At 36.3% G+C, this 23,720-nt stretch overlaps 1 protein-coding gene and 1 long non-coding RNA gene across 9 annotated transcripts; both read left to right on the plus strand.

Moving 5' to 3' along the window:
- Positions 1 to 5,218: 5,218 nt before the first annotated feature.
- LOC103721480 (uncharacterized RING finger protein C548.05c-like) lies at positions 5,219 to 22,726 on the plus strand. 8 transcript variants are annotated; one of them, XR_005513711.1, is made up of 6 exons: positions 5,219 to 5,343; positions 6,992 to 7,274; positions 7,467 to 7,551; positions 7,686 to 7,758; positions 19,253 to 19,377; positions 22,309 to 22,726. XR_005513711.1 is itself a non-coding variant. In XM_008811721.4 (5 exons), the coding sequence occupies exons 2-5, from the start codon at positions 6,993 to 6,995 to the stop codon at positions 22,546 to 22,548; spliced, it is 720 nt and encodes a 239-aa protein (XP_008809943.1). In that variant the 5' UTR covers positions 5,220 to 5,343; position 6,992; the 3' UTR covers positions 22,549 to 22,726. The 8 variants fall into 8 exon arrangements, 2 of the variants coding, with proteins under 2 accessions (XP_008809943.1, XP_038986926.1); XR_005513713.1 differs by lacking the exon at positions 7,467 to 7,551 and adding an exon at positions 8,307 to 8,369; XR_005513710.1 differs by adding an exon at positions 8,307 to 8,369 and having other exon boundaries at positions 6,992 to 7,758.
- LOC120112194 lies at positions 8,376 to 11,986 on the plus strand. The gene is made up of 2 exons (XR_005513714.1): positions 8,376 to 11,485; positions 11,607 to 11,986. It is a non-coding gene; the product is annotated as an uncharacterized LOC120112194 (long non-coding RNA).
- Positions 22,727 to 23,720: the final 994 nt, after the last annotated feature.

Here is a 23,720-nt window from a genome sequence, read left to right on the forward strand (position 1 = left end):
TGATACAACCGTTTGGATTGAAACCTGAGCTCCTACCTGCATGTAGGGTAATTTATCTCATACAAATGAACATAAAAAAAATGGTTAGTGCGTGAAATGCATGCAATTTGCATATAGGGTCAATAGAGGCTTACTGCAGCAACAAGATCAACTCTTTTCAACCAATTTGATAATTTTTCCTTTTTTTTTTTTTTGTTGGTTCAGCTGCTTTACAAAGTTTTTGAGTAATTATTCACATTAGTTACCAAAATATCTTGAAGATAACCTGATAGAAAAGAGGACTATTCTGTGTCTATGCAGTGATCCACGAGATGACTATTCTGGTGCCATCAACTTTTAAGGGCATCTTATATGAGGCTCGGGCATCTGTAGAAATTTTTGACCATTGGGTGTAACTGATGTGGTCCATGCTTGACTGGTCCTATATTGCTGGTTTGGAAAGTCTATTAGGACTATAATTTGGGTCTAATTAAGTTTATTGAGGTAGAAGTTTAATATGACTCAGCACCTTTAGGATTTATTTCCTGTTGTTAGTTGGCTATGCTTATAAATTGTAACAGCTCTAGGGCATAAACTATAAATGAAACAAACTTGTTTGAGTATTTCTCTTCATGTTTCCAGAAATTTGCCAAAATCAAAGCCAAGACTTGTCAAAGGCTAATAGATACTAGTTTGAGTACTTCTCTTTATGTCGCCAGAAAATTGCCAAAATCAAAGCCAAGACTTGTCAAAGCCTAACGGATATTAGGCCACCAATGCGGATTCAAAGAGATCGTCAAAATAGCAACTATATTGCCATTTATAGAGACATCTATTTCATATTGTTTTGAAAGACAAGGGAATCATTTCTGAGAATTCGTTGGTATCATATGGAGTGGTTCAAACTTTGAGATTTTTCAACTTATATATAATTTTTAATTATCGTTAAATTATTGGTATTCTTATAAAGAAATAAATTCGTTTTTGCTCTAGGAGAAGATGGTAGCTAATAATAATTTCTCAATATCAGCAATGAGCTTAGATTTAATTAACACTAAGAAACTCCAACTGTATTCAAGATATGTAGAATAAATCTCTCCTGCTTATCATAATATATTACAAACTATAGATTGAAAAAATACCATAACATGAGTGTCTTTAGGCTATTGGTTCCTCCTTTTTTGGAAACCATAATTCCTTAGGCAAGCAAATTATGAGAACAGTGATGGTGTATGCTCAAGTCTATTTTGGTCTTTATTCTCTACATTCCCACCCGATTTACATTTTCATGGTAATTTTATTCCATTCTCAACCATTTTACCTCTTTTTTTGCAGTTTCAATGGTGTTGGATTTTAGTTTTTCTACTTCGAGTCTTTATTCCTTACATGTTATCTGAGCTTTGTTTGTTGGAAAAACTATCTGCTAAAATGTTATAGATATCTTTTATATGATTTTATTGTTTTATCTTTAAATAAATTAAGTTTTGATATATTTTATTATTGTAGATATATTTTTTGCAGTTTTAATGGTGTACTTTCTGTTGAACAAATAAATTAAGTTTTGATGTTATCTGGTTCAAAAAACGCTTCCTTTAGAGTAGAATTTGCCCTATCCATGTGCAAATAGTTGATGTTGGTCTACTCCTAAGATACAACTAACCGCTTCATGTTCTTCTTAAAGTACACTAGAGAATCGGGGTCAAACCCGAACTAGCCAGATCCAGATAAGTTGAAAATCAACAAATTTGATTGAAGTAATCTCTCTCAATTTTCTTATGTATGGATACAATTTTCTTCTCAAATGCTTAATGGGTGCGCTTGAGTTCACTCACTTAGTGCTTTCAATTCTCTTCTTAAATTTGGTGTTAATGGGATGGAAATATGATGTTATTCTGATCAATGGGAAGTACAATTTCTTTTTCTATTTATAGATGTAAAATGGTGAGTATGATTAGATGCTTAAACATCCTTTTGTTGAATGTATCTCTTTACATGATCCATCCATTCATTAAGGGTTATGTCCCTTGGGATCACCATTAGATCATAAGAATGCATCTCTTTATTTACGGAAGTCTTCCGAAGAGTTTGTTTGCAAAACATCCGTTTGGGATGTTTTGTGAGAAAGAGAAAGTATCTCTATGCTTCTTTTTAAGATACTATGTGAGCAAAATTTCCATTAAATTTTACTAGAGGAGACAGAAATAAAGATAAAATACTAGGTCTTATCTATTTAAAAAATCACTTTATTTGGGAGTTTAAAATAAATTTTTTATATTTAACTAGGGATAAAGATCAAATATGGAATTCTAAAATCTTAAAAATTTAAATTAAATATTTTATTAATAAACCAAACAATTCCCCACATAATTTAAAATTTTGAAAATCAAATAACACATACAAAATGCATGTGAATTAAGAATATTATGCAAGAGGTAAAGGTACCTTGCGGGTTTGATGACATTCTATTTGTAGGATCTATAGTGAACAAAATCTAAAACTTGTGCTCTCAACTTTCACATGCCACACACATAGTTCTGGCTATTGTCGAGTCTATTTGGGTTAATGCTTTTCGGTCTTGCATTAATATCTTGGTTTCATGAGTGCTCTAGAGATAGCCCTATCCCAAAGGTTGGGGCTCCACAACTACACTCACATAGGTGAGTCCTTCAAGGGCGTCTGCAATGGATGAACACCACCATAATTAGCTATGAACCCATTAAGGAGAATTATCCTTCTTCTTACCATTGGTTTAAAAAGCACTTTTATCAGAATGAGACTATAGAATAATTATATCTGAATTATATAATTAATAATTATATAATTAATGTCCTTTAGTCCCATTCACTTTGTTAATTCTATAACTTGCCTTCTCGCAAGTCCTTTAATTAGTGGATCTGTTATATTTCTAGCAGACCTTATATACTCTAATGCTATTACTCCATGTTTGTGAAGGTACCTTAATGTCTCTAGTCGCAGGCATATGTTCCTTTTAGGTTCATTGATGTATCTTTGCTTAGCTTCAACTATAGTCGCTTGATTGTCGTAATGTATGGGCAGAACATAAATTGGCTTCTCCATAAAAGCAATATCTATTAACAGAATTTTAAGCCATTTTGCATATTGACCGGTACTATCAAGTACAATCATCTCAGCTTCTATAGAGGATCTTAAGATACAATTTGCTTGGCTAATTTCCAAGCTATCATGGCTCCACTGAGTGTAAACACATATCTAGTAGTGGACTTTGAGTCCTCTGAATCAGCAATCCAATTTGGATCACTGTATCATTCTAATATATAATGAATACCACAAAACATAGTGCCTTTTAAATACTATATCAAGTCCTTTCAAGTGTTGTGCAATAGGAGAATTAGTATATCTATTAAATCTTCCTACAACATGAGCAATATCTGGTCTAGTGCAATTCATAACATACATCAATGAACCAATAATTTATGAGTACTTTAATTGTGCCATTGGTTTACCTTTATTTTTACTCAATTTTACATTATAGTCATAAGGTGTGCTCGAGGGTTTACAATCAAACATATCAAATTTCTTTAACATTTTCTCTATATAATGTGATTGTGTAATAATAATCTTTTGTGGTGATCTTATCAATTTAATTCCTTAAGATTACATCCGCTGGACCTAGATCCTTTATATCAAAATTACTAGATAATAAAGATTATTATTACAAAAATTCTTATTATCTAGTAATTTTGACATGAAAGATGTAGGTTTAGTTGATGTACTCTTAGGAATTAAATTGATAAGATCATCATAAGGGATTATTATTAGACAATCACACCATATAGAGAAAATGTTAAAGAAATTTGATAAGTTTGATTGTAAACCCTCAAGCATACCTTATGACCATAGTATAAATTGAGTAAAAATAAAGGTAAACTAGTGGCACAATTAAAGTATTCATAAATTATTAGTTTATTGATGCATGTTATGCATTGCCCCAGACCAAATATTGCTCATGCTATAGGAAAACTCGGTAGATATACTAGTTCTTCCTATGCACAACATTAGAAAGCACTTGATATAATACTTAGATATTTAAAAGGTACGATATTTTATGCTATTCATTATACTTGTTGTTCTATTGTATTAGAAGGATATAGTGATCCAAATATGATTGATGATTTAGAGGACTCAAAGTTTATTACTGGATATGTGTTTACACTCAGTGAAACTACGATAGCTTGGAAATCAGCCAAGCATACTTGTATTTCAAGATCCTCTATGGAAGTTAAGAAGATTGCACTTGATAATACTGGTCAATATGTAGAATGGCTTAAAAGTCTGTTAATGGATATTTCTCTTATAGAGAAGCCAATTACGATTGTGTTCTTATATTGCGACAATCAAATGACTATAGCTAAAGCAAAGCAGAGATACTCCAATGAATCTAAAAGGCACATACTCCTGGGACTAAAAGCATTAGGATACCTTCATAAACATGGAGTAATAGCATTGGAGTACATATCTATATACTCCCAAAGAGATGCATTTTCACGAAAAGATGCATCTGATTTGATAGTGATTCTAAGAGACACAACCCTTAATGAATGAATAGATTATATGAAGGGATGCATTCAATGAAAGAATGCTTAAGTATGTAATCATACTCATCCTTTTACATTTATAAATAAGAAAGGAAATCATACTTCCTATCGATCAGAACAACATTCTATTTCCATCTAAATAACATTAAATTAGAGAAAAAAATTGAGAGCACTAAGAGCGGATCATGTCTCTTTCACAGTCCGGGTCGGATCTACTTCTACCCGACCCGCACTAATGGGATGCGCAAGTGCTTACATCACCCACACGCGAAGATCATGTGACCTCTAGACGCATTGCGTAATGGATTTGTAAGCTGACGTGGTTTCAAAATTTAAACCCCAAGATAAAAATCCGAGAGCGGTTCAAGTCTCTTTCACATTCCGGGTTGGATCTGTTTCTATCGGACCCGCACTAATGGGATGCGAAGTGCTTGCATCACTCACACGCGAAGATCACGTGACCTCTAGACGCATTGAGTAACGGATTTGTAAGCTGACGTGGTTTCAAAATTTAAACCCCAAGATAAAAATCTGAGAGCGGTTCAAGTCTCTTTCACATTTCGGGTTGGATCTACTTCTACCCGACCCGTACTAATGGGATGCGCAAGTGCTTGCATCACCCTCACGCGTAGATCACGTGACCCATTCGTATAAAACCGGACCAGTAGGTGCATCCAGGAGACCTTCGCTGTCCCCTCCCTCCGTCCCTTCTCCTCATCCTTTCGCTTGAGATAAAAACCCTAGAAATCGAATCCAAGCTCCACTGCGTCGTTACTCTGTTACGAGGGTATCGTTTGCTCTCGATCTCTCTTTTTCACTCCTATTTTTTTTTTTTTTTTGTGTTGAATTATGGAACTGTATTTTGATTGCGGAATCGATTCGTGTTCATCTTCTACCTTGTTTTGTATATAGGGTAATTCTCATATAGATTAACCCTTTTCCAAGGTATAATTTTGTTTCTAAATCCTCCGTGCAGTTTGAGGTTCGGATCTGGAATTTGTAGTTATAAGATGGATATTTAATGATATTTTTTGATATTCTGGTGTTCTGGTTCAGTGATGAAGTTGGTTTCATTCAATTTCGTTTTGATTCCTCGAGATTTTTGGGCAATTGGATTTGAGATTTCTGTCTGTGTGATAAAAAATAGGTTTTTGATGAGTTCTTGGGCAAAATTAAAATTTTTCCCCTGCAGTTAAGGCAGTGTGGTCGAATTTCTTTTTGTACCTTTTTGTCTTTCGAGGGTTTGGTTTTGGAATTTCTATCCATGTGATAGAAAAAGGGTTTTTGATGAGATTTGTTTGGCAAATTAATTCGCCCCTCTCAAGTTAAGGTGGTGCGGTCAAATATTTTCTTTAATTTTATATTTGGTGTGTTGCTAAGATTTGGATTGGGAATTCATTTCGTGAGTGGACTCAAGAACACATAAGAGACTTCTGCAAAGATTCTTTCAAATATCAGGGTTCAGCCTTTGTGAAGCCAGCATCATCTGAACCTTTTTCCTTCATGTCGAACATGCGTTGGGATTTGGAATACTTTTGATGGGTTTAAGGATTTTTTGGTGATAGTGCTACTCTAGAGTGAATTGGTGTTTGAAAAATATGTTATTGTATATACCAAAGTCCGCCCTACCGGTACCGGTAGGCGTACTGGTCACCTATCGATCCGATATGGTTCGGTTCAATCCGGTACGAACTGGTAGGCTTTTTTTTTTATGTTTTGGTTCTCATGTCCGCACGCGGACGTGCGGGATAAATGCCACAGAGCTTGCGAGCCCGCGTGGGGCAGCGGGGGAACCGCGCGCCCGCGCGGCGGTTCACAGTGTGGGGAACCGCGCACGAGCATGGTTCTCTAGCGTGCAGAATCGCGTGGGGCGGGGAACGCCCATGGGATAAATGCCACAGAGTAGCATTAATGAGCCCGCGTGCCCACGCGGGTGCGCTGCCCCGCACGGGCGGGGTAACTGCGCGGGCAAGGGAATCGCCCGCGTGGCGGTTCACAGGGCATGGAACCGCACGCGGGCACTCTGCTCCGCGCGCGGGGTGCTCTGCCCGAGGAGCGTGTGGCCCTTTCGGCCACGCGCTTTTCCACCGAAAAAAATACGTACCGGTGCACCAGTACTAGCTGGTACACGACCGGTACGCATGCGTACCGGTTGAGATCGGTCCGAGAACAGCTGGAACCGATTTTCACGCTGTTCGGGTACCGGTTCCAGGCCGGACCGGTTTGTACCAAGCTGAATCGGACCAGTACGGTCCGGTTCAGCAGACCATGGTATGTATCGTATTTTCTTCATCTTGCACAATATTTGGATTTGTAATTCGTATCGGTGTTTTAAAAAATACAGTTTTGATAAATTTTAAGGTGTTTTGGCGCATTGTGTTTTTCTTTCTTTTCTCTGCTTCCTTGGGAAGTTGACATATTGGTTCTGTATGTAGAATGAACACACATACCTTAGCTAGGCGACCTATGAGGAGGTACGCAAGTCGAAGGAAAGCAGTACTGAATATGGACCTTAATGCACCTTCTGCAGAGACTCAGACGAACAGGGGAACTTCTAATCACGTACATTCACAGGCATCTCATGGTGCTTCTGCTTCTACAAACTCTAGACAAGGGTCCCGGATGCCTGCTAATGATGGTTCTCGCAGTTTCCCCATTGATGTTGAGGCAATTGACGATGATGTCCTGATCATATCCTCTTCAAGTGGGTTTCCTCAGGTTTGCTTGTAGTTTTATTTTTATTCTAATTTTTTTTTAAAATGAGATATAAGGTGTTTGGACTTGCACTCATTGGCTTGTGAAATTCTGGCACTCTTCACTTTCCGTTGTGATTGGATCATAGGCATGTCTGAAAACTGTCACATTTTGTTAAAATGAATTTGAAAGTTGAGGCTTTTGTAGTTTCTTTAGATTTGTAGTTGATGAGAGTTGGTAACAAATCCTCATACCCAAGCAGCCCTTTCCTCCCTTATGTGTAAATGAAGATGTTTTACCGGTATGTTGTAAAGATCAATTTTTTTTTAGCTTGCGATCATGCAGTTTCATTCTTCTTGCTAGTAAATTATCTGGAAATCTAAGCTTTTATGTTCTTGTTAATTGATATTCTAACCATGTTTTTAAATGGTTTAGACAAGGCAGTCTAGGAGGAGTCCTGTGATAGTAGTCCTTGATGATGACCTTGAGGATCGTTCAACAAAACCAGGTTCTTGTACATCTCTTGCTGCTATTTTTAGACAATCAGTTTAATTTCCATTATTGACTAAATATCAGGTTTTATGAAGCAAATCAGGAGGTTTTGTTAATCTAATACTATATGTTGTACAAGTTGAAAATGTTTCGATTGAGCTCGTGGCTTTGTTCACTGGAATAGTTGTTTGCACTGTTTAAATATTGAGCATAATTTGAGAAAAAACTTTGCCTCCATGCTTAATTTTATATGCCTATTTTTCATGTTTCAAATGAATCATTTATTACTGTTGTTGAAAGATGCATTTTCCATTTTTGTATTGAGCAATCTCCAAGTTTAGTTCCTCATTTGAAGACTTTGGTTCCCACCTTGTCAGTTGATATCAGTTAGCATGTTGACATTCAAAGACAAATAGGCTTAGAGGTTCGATAGTTTTATTAGATTTATTTTCAACATACTTTTGTTAAATATTAGGCATCTATGTTACCATGAGCAATTGTGAAGTATAATCATTCCTATCATGAATAGGAACTAAAACTGGTATGCATTGATTATAATTTCAGTTACATCATTACTCATGCTATTTGGATAGGGAGAAAAGTAATTTTCACAAGTCTCCTGTCTTGGTAAGTAGGAGCCCAAAACTCAACCCTTATACTAAGATCGTGGTTTACTATATAGTTTTTGAAAACATTGTTCAAGTCGAGTTTCTCATATAGTCATGGTTTGCTGTATCGGTCGAGATCGTATTGTACTAGTCCGTAATGTACCATATCAGATGTACCGTACTGGTGCCGAGCTGGTATGCTATCTCATATCGTACCGACACTCGATATGCTATCTTGTACCATATTGCACTGTGTACCAACACTTTAGGATGGTAGTGGTAAGGGGTCCGGTATCGAGACGGTGAACTTTGCACATAATGTCCCCATTTTACAACCCATTTCTTGGTGCTTAATTTTCTTTTGTTGTTTTTGGATGCTACTTTTTAGTTCACATTCTTACAGATCATAATTGTAGTCAGGAAGGTCAAGAATTCAAGTTATTAAGTAGTTAAGAACAAATATAAAGAGAAAATAAAAGGAATCTAAATGTTGCTTTCTTTACCAAGTGAAGCATATGATAAAATGTTAAAAATGATGATATTATCAGGTTTAGGTATGCTGGCATGTTATTCTTTTGCTTGGAGGAACAAGGTGTGAGTATCATTTTACTTTGTGCTACTCGTCATGCGTCATATTTTTATTTTGAGAGATTCAACATATAGTTGGAGACTTGGAGCTACTGACACCACTAAGTAAGCATTTAGCAACACCAACAGTTTCTTAATGGTTTATATGCTTAATTTTTATTTAAAAAGATAAATAAAGAGAACATTTTAATTTTTCAAGAATATCATTTTTCAAGCTGTTCTCTTTCCTTTTTTGCTCTTTTGTTGTTCATATATCTTTCTTTTGCCACCTTGTTGAAGAACATCTAAGAGAGAATTCACATAATTAGCTTTTCCATTTTACAACTCTCTTCCTAGAAATTGATAGGCTTCATTTCAGGTATCTTGAAGTGTTTAAGTAAGGTATGCCAAACCGATACTGAGACCTGTACTGCTCTGCGGGCGGGTCGGTACGGTATTGGTTCGGTATTGTATCGATACACGGTATGCTTGGGCGTGCCAGTTTCGAACCGACATGCCCAATTTTTTTAAAAAATTTTTCAAGTTTAATTAATTGGTAATTACTTTTTTTCAACTTTTTCAATGATTTTAAGTATAATTTGATATTTTTTTTGATATTTTTTGATGTCTCTATGATCCAGGTTTAACCTAAGTGATGTATTTTGTTGTTTAAAGTGATGCAAAATATAAAATTATTAGTAAGATGTTGCATGCTACAAGAAACAACATGAAATATCCTAAAATCAACTAGTGAGATAAAAAATATAACATAATACAATCAATTATATATATTTAAAGTACATCATACATATGATATCTAAAATCTCGTCGAGTGGCGATACTTTTCGTAGATATCTGGATTATTAATATAGTTAGGAGGCATATCAGCCCACATCTCTAACTAAGTGGCATTGTAGTCTTGTATGTTCATCTCATAAGGAACGCGCTTTGGATTTTAAGTGCTCTAAGTTTTAAGCACTTTGGAATTTGTCGCTGAAGCTCTAGCTCTGAGTGATACTGATAATACGGCTGTGAATGAGCCATCCAAATAAGCCGACAACAAAATCTGATCTGTAAGATGCTCCAGACTGCGTAGGATAGTAGCCATTGAAAGACGATGCCTTGAACGCACCATATCCATATCCGTATCTATATGGGTCATAGGCTATCTGTGGCTGCGGATAATAGGAGATCCAATATGCAACTCGGAACCTGATGTCTTTGGATCCTACTCCATGTGCGAGGTCATCTGTAGTTGCAACGTGTCCTCCTAAATGATCTTAAGGAGCCCGTCTTCTATGTGTAATGGTATCCTCACGGGCTCTACCAAATCGTATATTGTGGTCCTTATTCTGTGTAGGATGCGTAAACTGGGACTCACCGGTGAATCGAAGACCACACTACGGTCGTGTCTCATAAACGATGGTCTTATATCCTCCACTTTCTTTCTGGCTAACAGATTCATGACCATCAGAACTGTGCTCCTGATCTCCGAATCTAAGTGAACTAGCTCCACCACTCTTCATAAGGGTTGCAGGTTCCTTTTATATTTTTTTTGGTGTGCTGAGTAGCTGCCTGCCTACCCCTTGTGCCCCTTTTTGCCTATTTGCCCTTCGTGCTTCTCTCTGCCTGCTTACTCTTCGTGCCCCTTTCTGTTTGGCTATATTGGGGGGATGGATACTACCCTCCTGACCGAGTCGACTGAGCAGCGTAGTGGTATTGTTTAAGCGTCGCTCGATCATATCTTTGAGCGGATATCTCAGACAAAAAATTATGTGATGACCGACTCTCCAGTGATCCCTGTAGCTATGGCTGATTAGCTGGAAGAATGCGTGGAATATTGTGATCTGCCCATTGTCTTGCATTGATCCTAGCCTCGCTTGCTATGAAACTGGCTAGTCATGGAGGCGATCCTCGCTCATCAAGCTCCGACTCTTGCTGCTGGCTCAGAAGCTGTCTGATCATAAGATCATCCTCATCGTCAACGAAAGCACTATGGATCAAATCATGTACTTTAGCTCCACTTTCTTCTGAATGCACTTCAGCCTGAACCTCAGATTGTAGTGAACATATACAAGATCGTTGAGGCGCTTCTGTGCCAGACGGTTCCTCTACTTGTTGTGGATGAGGGCGAAGGTGGATAGTTGTGCTCACAACCACTCGAGAAGACCGTCAGGGAGAGGATTCAGATAGCTAGCCGCTAAAGTTTTCTCGCGGACAAATCAAAACGAATCCATAGCTACAAAAACATTAAAGAAAATTACATATAAAATAGTATCATATTAGTAACCATCTAAGTCCAGGTAAATGTCCTCCTAATGTGTAATATACCTAGATTCATACTTTTCTTACAATAGCTGCCGTGATTCTAAAGATCAAAATATTTTAATCTGTGAAAAAGAACCATGTTGTTATATGTTAATAATTGAAGATACCAATTAACTTATACATGTCATTTAAGTTAATTTACCTCTTCTAGACAGAGGGCAACGACTTTTATATCAAGCTTCATCTTGTAAATCACATTACGCAGAGCGGCCAGAAGTTCGTCATCCATATCGATTCAAGGTATGGTGTACTGAAATTTTGGATTCAGATAGTATGCTACAGATAAAGTTTATTATTGTTTTAGTAAAATTGTACAAGTACAGGAGCAATCTAATTTTTTATATTCTTACTTACCTGCTAGATGCAAGTTCCTACTCATCTGGTAATCCTACTGCGGCTCAATGATATCGATGTCTCCTAGGCATACATCGGATCCACCTTCTTAATTTGTATCTTGGTCCTCTCCATCATATGATATAAGAAACTTATCTGAAGGTACCTTTTGTTGTCCACGATCTAAAGCACTTTATATAATGGTTAATAGCCTTCATTATCTTTCTCGGCCTATTGCCAGAATGTCTACCTTGTCACCAAGTCCTCGACAGTGCTTTCTTTAGTGCTAGCCCTCGCAAATTTACTTTTCTGCCACTCGAGACTGACAAACATCTGATATAGAGATACTTTCCTCTCAAGAAAGTTATCAAGTGCAACGTAGCTGATAGCAAACTATATCACTCCTAGTCTCAAGATCTCTTTCTATGCATACCTTCTCATCAGTGATAGGACCTATGTATGGTTATAAATAAATCTGGTAATGGTTTGGGCTATCTCTATTATCTGCTGCATTCTACGAATCTTCGTAGTGTCCATCAACATGAGGTCGATATAATGTGCAGCACGTGGGGTTCAAAAAATATGTGACCTCCGTTCCATTAAGATCTCTCTGACGATCTTATATTGTGGCCCATTATGATGACCTGCACGACATTCTTCTTTTCTACTTGATTAATCACCGCCTCTATCAACTTAAGGATGTACATGGGGTCGTACACCTGATTGAAAGCATCAATCGACTTATAGAAGAAAGTCTTCGTATCAAAATATGTCAAAAAGTTGATAATGCTCCGCCTGATAAGATCGGTCCAACCATCATATATCACCATCAGTCCATATGTGGGCCACTTGCTCTTGTATGAGACAATCCACTTTGCTAGCTCTTTATTATTGTTAAGAAGCTCACTGTGGATGTCTTTCGATCTTGGAGGATCTACATCGGGATCGGCAGTCTGTATGAAGGAAATGGAAGACCTATAGTACGTATTGTTTGCCACATATGCGATGGCTGAAGGCCAGGGGAGTGGTTTATCTCTGGGCAGAGAAATGGCTTTCCAGGCCAGAAGGATGGAAAATAGGGTAGGGGTAATGGCGGGTAGTGAGCTCTATTGGGTCCTCAGCAGCAACAAGAACCAGGATCCAATAGCTCATCATATATCCTTCTTATCTTTTTTTAGCATTGTGTCAACTCTCTGCTACTTCGAATTTTTACTGGAAGAGGCACATGGATCTAAATCATGGATGGTCGCTTCTGGTGGAATGTTTCTAGACTTTTTTTTGCTGCCAAAAGCCACTAGCATATATACAGTATAGCCACCGCCTCTGCTGACGGCCTTTCTAAGGAGATTCTTCTGAACTCTAGATCTGCTCGGTTGCTCGTAGAATCGGAGCCCGACTCATAGTATGAGAGCCCAAATTAAGCCCAATGCCTGGTCACCTCATCCTGCTGTCACTCATCATCTAGGCTCACCTGAATGACAGCCTGAATCTGTGTCTCGTCATCTGGAGAGGATGCCTCCTCTGACTCTCTGAAGTGATAGGAAGGTGGCTTTGCTGCTCTGCGGTCCACCGCCTTCTTCTTCTTAGAAACGCTCTTCTTCACTGCTCTAAAATCAGCAAAGATTTCTTCATTAGCTACCGAACCTCCTGTGGGCATTTTCGGTAATTATATGCATCGGGGTTACCACCAGCCAAGCGCTGCTTCAACCTGGTTATCCCTCATCTCTTAAACTCTGGATTACACTAGTTGCACTTCCGATGGTGCCAATCTAAGAACATTTGACCACGATCCTAACTAATGTTACGTTCTGCCTCCTTTTTTTATGGTTCTATTTCTGCAGATTTATCAAGTACGTCAGTTAATCAATTATTTAAAAATAGTAAAATTTTGTTACGATGAAGATAATATTTTTTTACTTCAAAAAATATATCTGCTTTATCTAATACGTAATACTATTTATTTATTTATATATTTTTAAATCAAAAAATATTTTAAATACCATAAATTCAGAAAAATATATTTTTTACTTCAAAAAATACTTCTGTAATATGTATTACGTTCTACTAATTTTTATAATCTTTGGTATTAATTATATATTTTTAATTATTTTTAAATTAAAAACATTAAAATATAAATATTTTTAAAAAATAATCTCAGCTCAAATCCATGTAGAATCCAATAATGGATGCTATATATATATTTTTAGGTCTGTGGGCATGCATCAAAGGCTTACTTATTTCTTTATTTTTTTCGAATTTTGGCCTAGACCACTGTGTGCATGATTGTATCAAGATTTGAATAAATAAACACCAAATTTAGCTGAAGAGTAGCTTGCATGCCTCTAAATATGCTTCTGATTTTACATTTTTTTTAATTTTAATTTTTAATTTTTAATTTTTTAATTCAAATATATATTTTTAATTTTTAAAAATTATATATAATCTGAAAATTAAAATTTTTTATGTCATAGTGTAGATCATCCATAGATTTACAAAACATCATAAAATCAAGCCAAAATCAAAAATTTTGGCATGATCTCTTTTTATTTTGCAAATTTTGAGCTTTTTTTGGAGCAAAAAACAAGACGAATAAAATAGGCGAGAGGAAGCACACCTTATTTAGGATTGAATCTTTCTTCAATCGTGCTGAATCAGTGTGATTTTCGCCATGAAGGAGAATAGAGGAAAGTGCAGAATAAAATGAATGTTGGAAAGGCCTGAGAAACTTCTCGGGCCTTTCCAATGGCGCTTTATAACAAAAGGAGAGGGGTAGGGGGCCGGTTTTGAACCGGCCCGACTCGGTGCGAACCGTTAACCGATTTCGAACAGGCCGGCCGATTCCAACCAGTTCCGGCCGGTTCGCAATCAGTTCTAGCCGATTCGGGATCAGTTCCTACTGGTTCTGGACCGATCCCGAGTACAATAGGTGAACCGATCCGGTCCTCCACTGGGTTGGCTCGGTATGGGCCGAACCCGGTTCGGCCTGGTTCGGCAAAGGAAATTTCTTAGGTATCCTTTCGTTGCAGAGGGATAAAGGAAAGTTATTAGATAAGTTTGGAGGAGTAAGACTTATTCCAAGAAATAGGAAATTTGTGTTTGGTTGGATGGATAAATTGGGTGGTTGTTTTGTTATGATCTTGTTTGGCTAGAGGGATAAGTTGAGTGAATAAAGTTTTGTTTTCTGTTGTTTGGATAGAATTGCCCTTATAACAGTCATGAAAAAATGGCCAAGCATGGGTTGAAATATCAATAACTTTGTTGTCCCTCTCTTTCTTGGGACCTCGTGTTAAGTCCACTGGTTTGGAATAAAATTTTATTAAAATGAGCTAGAAGAAATCATGTTTACGGTTTTTGTAATGCAAATGAGATCTGATGTCCTTCTCCCCCCTCCGTTGCTAGCATAGCACCAGATTAATATAGGTTGGACATGCATGTAAAAGGGATCTATATTAAAGTTAAATAGAAAATTTGATTTCCATAATATTTTACATTACATACATATAATTAATGAACCACATGCAACGTTGTGAAGACAATTATCAGACCATGTACATATAACTGACGGCTGGTGACAATGGAACATTTGTTAGAAAATTATACATTCCACTTGTCATAATACATAGACACAATTTTTGATGCATATAATTGATGTCTTGCGACACTAAGATGTCTCCATCATTTGGCCGACCACTCAGTTCTACAAGAAAGAACAAGCTAGGTTGTTGCATGCACAACTATAATAACATACTAAACATCTAATGTAGAAACATATGAATACAGTATCGTCCTCATAAGCTCCACCTTGCACTCCCCTTCCGACTAGATTAGTCATGGTGCATGACTAAGTTGACATCTACGGTCAATAGTAGATGATTAAATCAATCCTCACATTGAAGACAGAGTGGCACAAAACGACAGATATCATCATCTGGTCAGACATGCTGCATACCGGGAATGGATTGCATTATGTGGTGGAAACCATCAGATGCTACTCTGTCATCATCACCTCACATGAAGGCTTCAACCATGGTCTGCCAAACTGACCTGAACTGGGTGGTTCGGTCTATACCGAATTGAGCTGATGCCAAGTTGGAACAATTCATATGCTTATTTTGGTTCTGTTATATTCACCCTCCCCTACCTCATCCACCCTCCCCCTCAATAGATCGATTGAGAGCCTTCGAGGCTCTCTTGATCTCTCCTTCGCGCTCTCTCACCTCGCTCAGGGTCTGTTGCTAGTTGTCATTGGTGACGGGCTTCATTTTCTGCTCGGTTGACTCCTCGTCGACATCTCCTCCTGCTCAATGGGCATTCTTGTCCATCTTTGCCTCTGAAGAACCCTAGTCTCTATCTCCTCTTCCACTTCCTCCATCGGGCTTTTCTCTTTTGTGTGATGGCGATGGGTGAATAGATAAGATCAATCTCTCTCTTCTTCTCCCCCTCTCACCAACCTTTCTCCCCTTCTCTTCGACCCCCTAGGGTTAGGGTTAGGATTTTCCCTTCCCTTCCCTCTCTTCCCCTCTCTCTCATCTCTCTCCTTCTCCCTCTCTCTCTTGGTACGCTTCGGAACGTCACAATATGGACCCATACCGTGCCAAACTAGTTGCCAACTAGTATGCCATTTGGTACTAATTCGGCAAAACTTGGCTATGATGTTGGAAATTCAGCCTTCTAGGATTGCAACCTGTTGTTTCGTAAACAACCCATAATTCTACATTTTGCAAATTGTAATAATATTATTGCAAATCAAGAGGATGAAAATCATTGCAAATTTTAAAATGAAGGCTTAGACTATGAAAATTGCATCATCATTAGATCTACATAGGATGCATGCCCTGTTAAGGCCGATTAGTGAATCACGGTGATGCTGGCTACATGCCATCTCTGGAAAAGCCCTTAGAGGTTGGCACATCATCATCACCTTGCCCGTGCAAGTGTAGTGGTTGCCAATTGGCCATCCTATTGCATCCCATTAGAATAATTTGAGCACAAGAACTTGAAAAGTAATACATACATATATGAAAAGAAAAAAGACCAATAGCCAAGCTTGAGTACTATATTATCAATAAAATTGTTTGCAAAAACATCTCACTTCAAACACCAAATTTTGGGGTGAAGAATAGACTGATACCATGACAAATATTATGAGCTTAACCTGGACATTCATTTATGTCCACTAAGCCGCATTGACATACACTGATTTATGCATTTAACATCAACATATGCTGTTAATACTATCAAATTTAATATCACATGCCCTCCCTCATCAGCCTATACATCGTTCAAGGATTAACGCATGATATATAATCACATAAGGCTGCTCCAGGGCCAACTTAGATTCAGACCCAAATAATAAAAATAGAAATATTCAATCCAAACTTGTATTACTAAATTGTTGTAAATAGCATCCTAGAAAAAGTAGAATCACAAATCTAAACTAACAACCAGACCGGTATTACCATCCAACCCACACAAATCCAAAAAATTTTGACTCATTGCATTTGCATGCATCCCTCATTCTTAAATTGGATTCTGAGTCCCATGCAACAGAAAAGTAGGCATCAGCTATGACCATCACAAGCCGACTGAGGATCAATCCATAAGCCCTATAACTAACTGAGAACAACCACCAAATGCATGGATCCAACAAGCCATCTCCATAACCATGTTAAATCATGATGCAGATCCATCTAAAGGGTAAAACATGAAAAACCAATCCATCAACAAGCAACATCCATCCATGGCCCTCATAAAATAGGGTTCGAGCATGTTGGGGGCATAGGATGGTGCCGTCATCCATTGAAAAATTCATACTACAAATCCATTGAAAGAGGAACAACAAACATTATAAGAATCAATTCAAACCCTCCATCATCCATCGATATCCATCACAAAACTCAAGTAGAGCAACTCATGGGCAAGGGAGCCATACTTGGAGGATGGAGGAAATGAAGACTAAACAAAGGCATCCAAGTATGAAGCAGCGCAATGCTCCTTGCCATTGGAGTAGATAGCCTAGTGGTCCTTGATTAACCTACTGAAATAGAAGAAAGGGTGAGGAGAAAGATTTCTCAAACACTAAAGAGGCATTTGAGTGTTGATCTCTAGTAGCTAGATGACGGTAGAGATTGGAAGAGTGGATCAAGTCATCTCCAGCCCATTCGGGCTTGCCAGTAGCTGGAATAAACTCACGCTCTTTTTGATCCTGTGAGAGAGTAGCACTTGTGCGGGGAAAGGGAGAGGAAATTAGGAAAGTGAGAATGGGCCGAATGGCATCAAAGGGGAGAGGGGCCAATTTGTAATAGGGTGGAATAAGAAGGCCCCACAGAATAGGGTTATGGCATCTGATTGGGGTTTATCCCTTGTCAGGGTATAAGTCTATTCCTTGCCCCCATTAGTAGGAATACCATGGAATAAGTCTCTTACTCCATGGTTATAACCCCTACAAACACACCCTTAATGACAATTAAACAATTAATATGAATTAGGGCTTGTCGCAGTGGTAATACTCCTTTGCTTAGCAATCAGAGATTCTAGGTTCCAGTCGTGGGTGGTGCATTCCCAAGTATTTGAACTTGGATAATTGTGGTGTAGGTGGGTCTCCCTCTTTTTCTCTCAAATAACAATTGAACAACAAATAATATGATTTTTCCTAATAATGGTTGCATTCATATTCAATGCATCCTTAAAAAAAATTCAAATCAATCAATAAAAGAAAGAAAATTTCACCCCCTCCCCCATAAAAACGGAAATAAAATGAAGAATACTGAAGACTCAAAGCTGGTGGTCCAAGATGTGATATTCTATCCTCTTTATCTTAAACTTTGCCCTCCTTGAGATTGCTTGTTTGTCAAGGCTGTGAATGCACTCGTCCTGAACTCTTATTGAGCATACAGTAATAACTATTTGATAGAAACTTGTCAAGCAGGTAGAATATCCCTATAAACAGATGGATATTTCGTAGCGAGTATGCATGTTACATTCGAAAGTGATCATATTTGTTTGATTTTAATTGCTGTAATCAGGTTAGCATCAAGTTTGAGAAATAAAATTTTTAAATCCTATGAAAAATTGTTTAAGAGGTCACACTTCTCTTTTTACTACTGTTTTTGGATGAAATTGAGGGAAAAGAAGAATAAAAGCTTTTTGTAACTTCAAGGAGGAAACTTGAATTTGTTGTCCTTTTCCCTTCTTATGCTTAAATGGTCCCTACTCTTTATCTTTAATGGCACCTTCACGTCCTTCCTCCAAAAGGAACAAATCACAACATATGGTCTAATCAATGGGAAAGCAGAAGAACGACCTGGCCCCAGTTCTTAACTTTTCATTTTTCCTTTCGTCTTCCTCATTTCTTTCTTGCTCTCTACTTCTTTTTTTTCATCTTCTACCTTTTTTGTACTTTTGAGACCAAGTTTCTTTTTTTGCTTCATCATAGAACCTCTTTTGCTACCTTGACAACCATGAGTATGTCCAAACCCAGTCTACACACGTGGCATAATTAATTTCCTATTTGAGGTTTTGTTTTGGTATTCTTTCTTCTTTAGAAAATGTAATTAGTAATAGGAAATCTAGTGTCACAGTGTTTGTCTTCATTGCATTTATGCTTGCTTTTGTGGACTTTCTTACAATTCTGTTTTGTTAATGGCCTGATTAATGCTAAATTTGTTCTCAAAGGTGTCGCTGCAGAGGATTCAGTTTCGACCTTCTCTCTTAATAGCCACGAAAAACGTGTAAGGATTCCACCAAACACTGTGATTATCGATTGTGACGTTTGTTCAGCAGATGGAGACAATCCCAAGGTAATAGTTGCCTATAAATGCTCTAGGTGAATATTTACAGCATTTACACTGCTTAGTTAATCTCCAATGACCTTTCTTTGTTATTAGTTTCTTAGATTTATAATTAGCTGGCTGTAGCTTTTTTAGATCTTTAGAAATTTTATATTCTTTTTGAAGATTGTTTGTAGGACATTATCCTTTCGTAAAGGATTGTACTTTTGTTTTTTGCTTGTTAGAAATTGTTTTGATTTACATCGTACGTTCCTTGGTAACATGTTGCTATCACCAAGTGCTTGTTTTTTGGAGTTATTGTGGAGAAAAAATCATGTACATTGTTGGTTTAGTTCTGAATATTTCACCTTTTATGAAAGTAATTTAAACTAGGTTCCTATCACTCAGTTGTTAGTTTGTTGTCTTTTGAAGCTTTTTATATGAGTAACTTTGAAGTAGACAACTGGCATATTTACCTATACCATCTAACATCGTTAAAAAACAAGCAGCTTAAAATTAAAATGACTGAAATACCCTTATGGGTAGACATGCAAAAAGAAAAATTTATAAGGGTATACATGTAAATAGTAATTTTGCGAGGGTATTCATACAATTCACATATTTAAGAGGTATACACTAAAAAAATTTATTAAAATGATCAATACAGGGCTGAGACTTGCCATATCTTTTATGATTCGAGTGGATCGATAAGTCAGAAAAAGGCTATTGTCAATTTTCTTTGTTTAAGATTTTAACTCAGTCAAGTTGGAATATTAGGTGATCATTTTGGTAATGCTATTTTTCATTTGATTTTGATATAATTATCATTATTGAGTCTACGACATCTATATATTCTTCATTATTTTAAAAGATTAAAGCATATTAAATTTAAATTAATTATAGATGTTTAGATCAGTAAAATAGTTTTTGGTGATTTATAAATATTGAGTTGTTGTTTGTTTGTTAAGATGAGAATTTCATAAAGGCGACATAATTTATTCTATAAGAGTTGATATTAACATGAGATCATGCAGCATGATCATATTAATCAATTTTTGTTACCCTCTTTAATTAAGAACAATTGAATTCTCTTTAATAGATTTTGATCATTTTTTAATATTTTTTAAAGTCTAGACCCTCTAAATATGCAAAATTGTATGAATACTCTTACAACATTCTAATTGTGTATATACCTATATAAAATTTTCTTTTTGCATGTCTACTTGTAAGAGTATTTCAATCAATTTAATTTTAAACTATTTATTTTTTAACGACATTAGATGGATATGCAAAAAAGAAAGAAAAAGATCGGTATACATGCAAAATAAGTATTTTATGAGATATACATGCAAATAGCAACTTTAATAGGGTATTTATGCAATTTTGCATATTTAGGAGGGTATACATGCAAAATAAGATAATAAATTAGTAATATAATATTTTATAATAATATGATAATATGATATAGTAATATTTTTTTATTATACAGTATAATAATATAGAATAATATAATATATAATAATATAATAATATTATTATTATCATGATATAAAAATATGATAGTATAATATTGTTGTAATATTATATTAATAAATATCATCTTATTATATATTACTATATTTTTATTTATTATTGATTATTTTATTAAAATATCAAAAATAAATAATTTATAAATTAAGCATACTATATAATAATAGTTTTGATAATATAGGCTGGTAGGCAATTGAAAGCACTGGGCAATGACCTTTATTATCATTTATTGATATTAAAAGCACTTTTTAGTTTGGTTAACAAATAGATGCTAAACTTTCGCGGCACTTCAAAAATAGCAAACAACTTTTTACTAAAAGTTCTACTAACGAAACTCTACAGAGAAAAGCTTTACTACCTACAATGCCCAATTGGGCCAAATCACTTCATATGACATAAAAATTTGAAAATTTCAGTAGTTAAAATACTTTTTACATTATATTTTTGTTGTAATTTTCCATTGATCTGCTATTAATTTTATATTGTATATTTTTATTTTTATTTGTGTTCTAGTTCATAAGCAGCTTGGTAGTGCATTATTTTGTGTACAAAATATCATGGGTTTATGTCCTTTAATTTTAGTTTTATTTTTTATTAACATTATTTTAATAATTTATATTCATATATTTATATTATTTCTTACAAGCATTGCATGTGCTTGTTTTCTAGTACAAAGCGTATATTACTTGACCTCAATCAAGTTTAATGTAGTAAATGAGAAATTGATGATTGGTGGCAATATGTTTGTCCAACTTGAAGACTTGAGGACAGACAGAGATTTTAGGTGGAACTTTAAGTTGAAGGTAGAGAGGGTTGGAGATTATAGGTGAAGGTGGGTGAGTGGGATTGGACAAATAGTGGATTTGAAAGAGGAAGAGAGGTGTGGACTGTGGTTTTGGGGGAGATGTGTTGGACTTCAAAGAGAGAATCGAAATTATTAGGAATGTGAGGGCATGAGATTGGAGATTGTGCACAAAGAGAAAGGGAGAGGAGGGCAAGAATCACAGAGATACTAGAGAGAGTTCAACGTATGGAATATTCCTATGTTATTGCTGAAATTTGTCTTTTTTCCCAATATGTAATAGATTAGGGCAAGATACCCAATGAATCAATGGAATATTGACAGATTGCTGTCTAGGACTACTTCCATGATAGCCCTCTTGTTGGAGGTGCTACTGCTTCTGTAGTTTCGATATCTTATTCTACTTGCATGCTGAGTTTCCTTCTGTTCCTCCCCCTACTGAGATTTGTTGAAATTTCATTCACATGATGATTGTTAATAGTTACAAATTCTGTGTATAGATCTTTAAACATTTTTTTATTGCATATATTTGCAGTTAGATTTGCTTGCATAATTTATTATTAAAATTCATCTCCATAGTCACTTAAACATTTAATCTCTAATAAAAATTCTATAATTTGTGATTGCAGAGAAAGAGAGTGGTTAGTTCTCGTGTAGAGCCCGAAAAGGTGGTACCAAACAAAGTGACCTGCACCTGTCCTGTTTGCTTGGACACAATGACTGAGCCATGCTCAACAATTTGTGGCCATGTTTTCTGTCAAAGATGCATCAAAGCTTCTATTCAAGCGCAAAAGAAATGCCCCACATGTAGGAGGAAACTTACCATTAACAAATTCCATAGGGTTTACCTTCCAACCACCACCAACTAGATTTACTGTGTTGGATTTGGTGATTTTCTCCTTTACAATTCTTGTGTTGGAGTTCAAAAATGACCATTTTTTATTCAACATTTTGTATAGTTCTCTAATTATATTTATGTGTATTAGTTTTTCTATTTAGTCTGACATGAATTATTGCAAGTAATATATTTACCTAGCTTTGGGCTTCTGTGATGCATGTAAAATTCTGTGGGGCATGTGAAATTTTATCATCATATTAACTAATCATAGGTGTATGTGAAGCATGTGAGACTTCAGCATTAACAATAATTTGGTGGAGATTTAACTAATCATAGGTTCTAGATGCAAACAGCGAAAAAAAACCACTTTGGCAATTTGATTGTAAAAGGTTATTCTGATTACAGTAAAAGGGATGATATTTTAAGAGTAGCAACCTGGTGTTGGATAAGTTGAATGGTTCATGATGGTGCTCGTGGTGGTGTATACTTAGCCAAGGGTATGCCCTGTCTTTTGCAGTCTCGGTTAAGGATCAGCTCTGGCATGGCTTAGCTTTTTGATGCTGTCCAATTTTTATCTACCAGGGTGTAAACTATGACAAAATTTAAGTGGATGCATGAAGGCCAGAAACCTGGAATCAGCATCTCCTCAAAGGGATGGCTTCATTCAGTGAAGGCTATACTCCTGAGACCACACGTTCCATTAGCAATTTAGTAAATTGGCTCAAAGGAATAACCCCAAGCTCGCTAGTTTTAGTTGAAGAGATGGTTCATTTTGTGCCTCGTGGCATGTGTACCAAATTTATTTTGACATCATGACAGCAGCCTTGTGATTCGTCTTGTTTATGCAAGAGAAGAAGCATTTTAGTGGATACAAGAGGCAGGATAATTTTGGGCAAGTTTGGTTGGGGAGAGTTAAAGACTCTGTAATAGACTCTATGGGAACAAGTCTCCCATTCGAGCCCCTTGGTTGGCGAGAGTTCCATTTTATTCCGAATCTAGAAGAGAATAGGCATGCTTCAATCCTCCAAAACCTAATCCATTCTCTCCCTGGTATTCAAATTACATTCCAATTCTAATTAATCAAACATATCAAGAGATATGATCATTCCGATTCTCATTCAAATCTATTCTCAATTCCAATTCCGATCATGAAACATATGGGCCCTTAGTCGATAATGGTAGTAGATCCCATCAGGTACCATT

Source organism: Phoenix dactylifera, chromosome 10 (genome assembly GCF_009389715.1).
Source record: "Phoenix dactylifera cultivar Barhee BC4 chromosome 10, palm_55x_up_171113_PBpolish2nd_filt_p, whole genome shotgun sequence".
In the NCBI taxonomy this organism is placed as follows: Eukaryota; Viridiplantae; Streptophyta; class Magnoliopsida; order Arecales; family Arecaceae; genus Phoenix; species Phoenix dactylifera.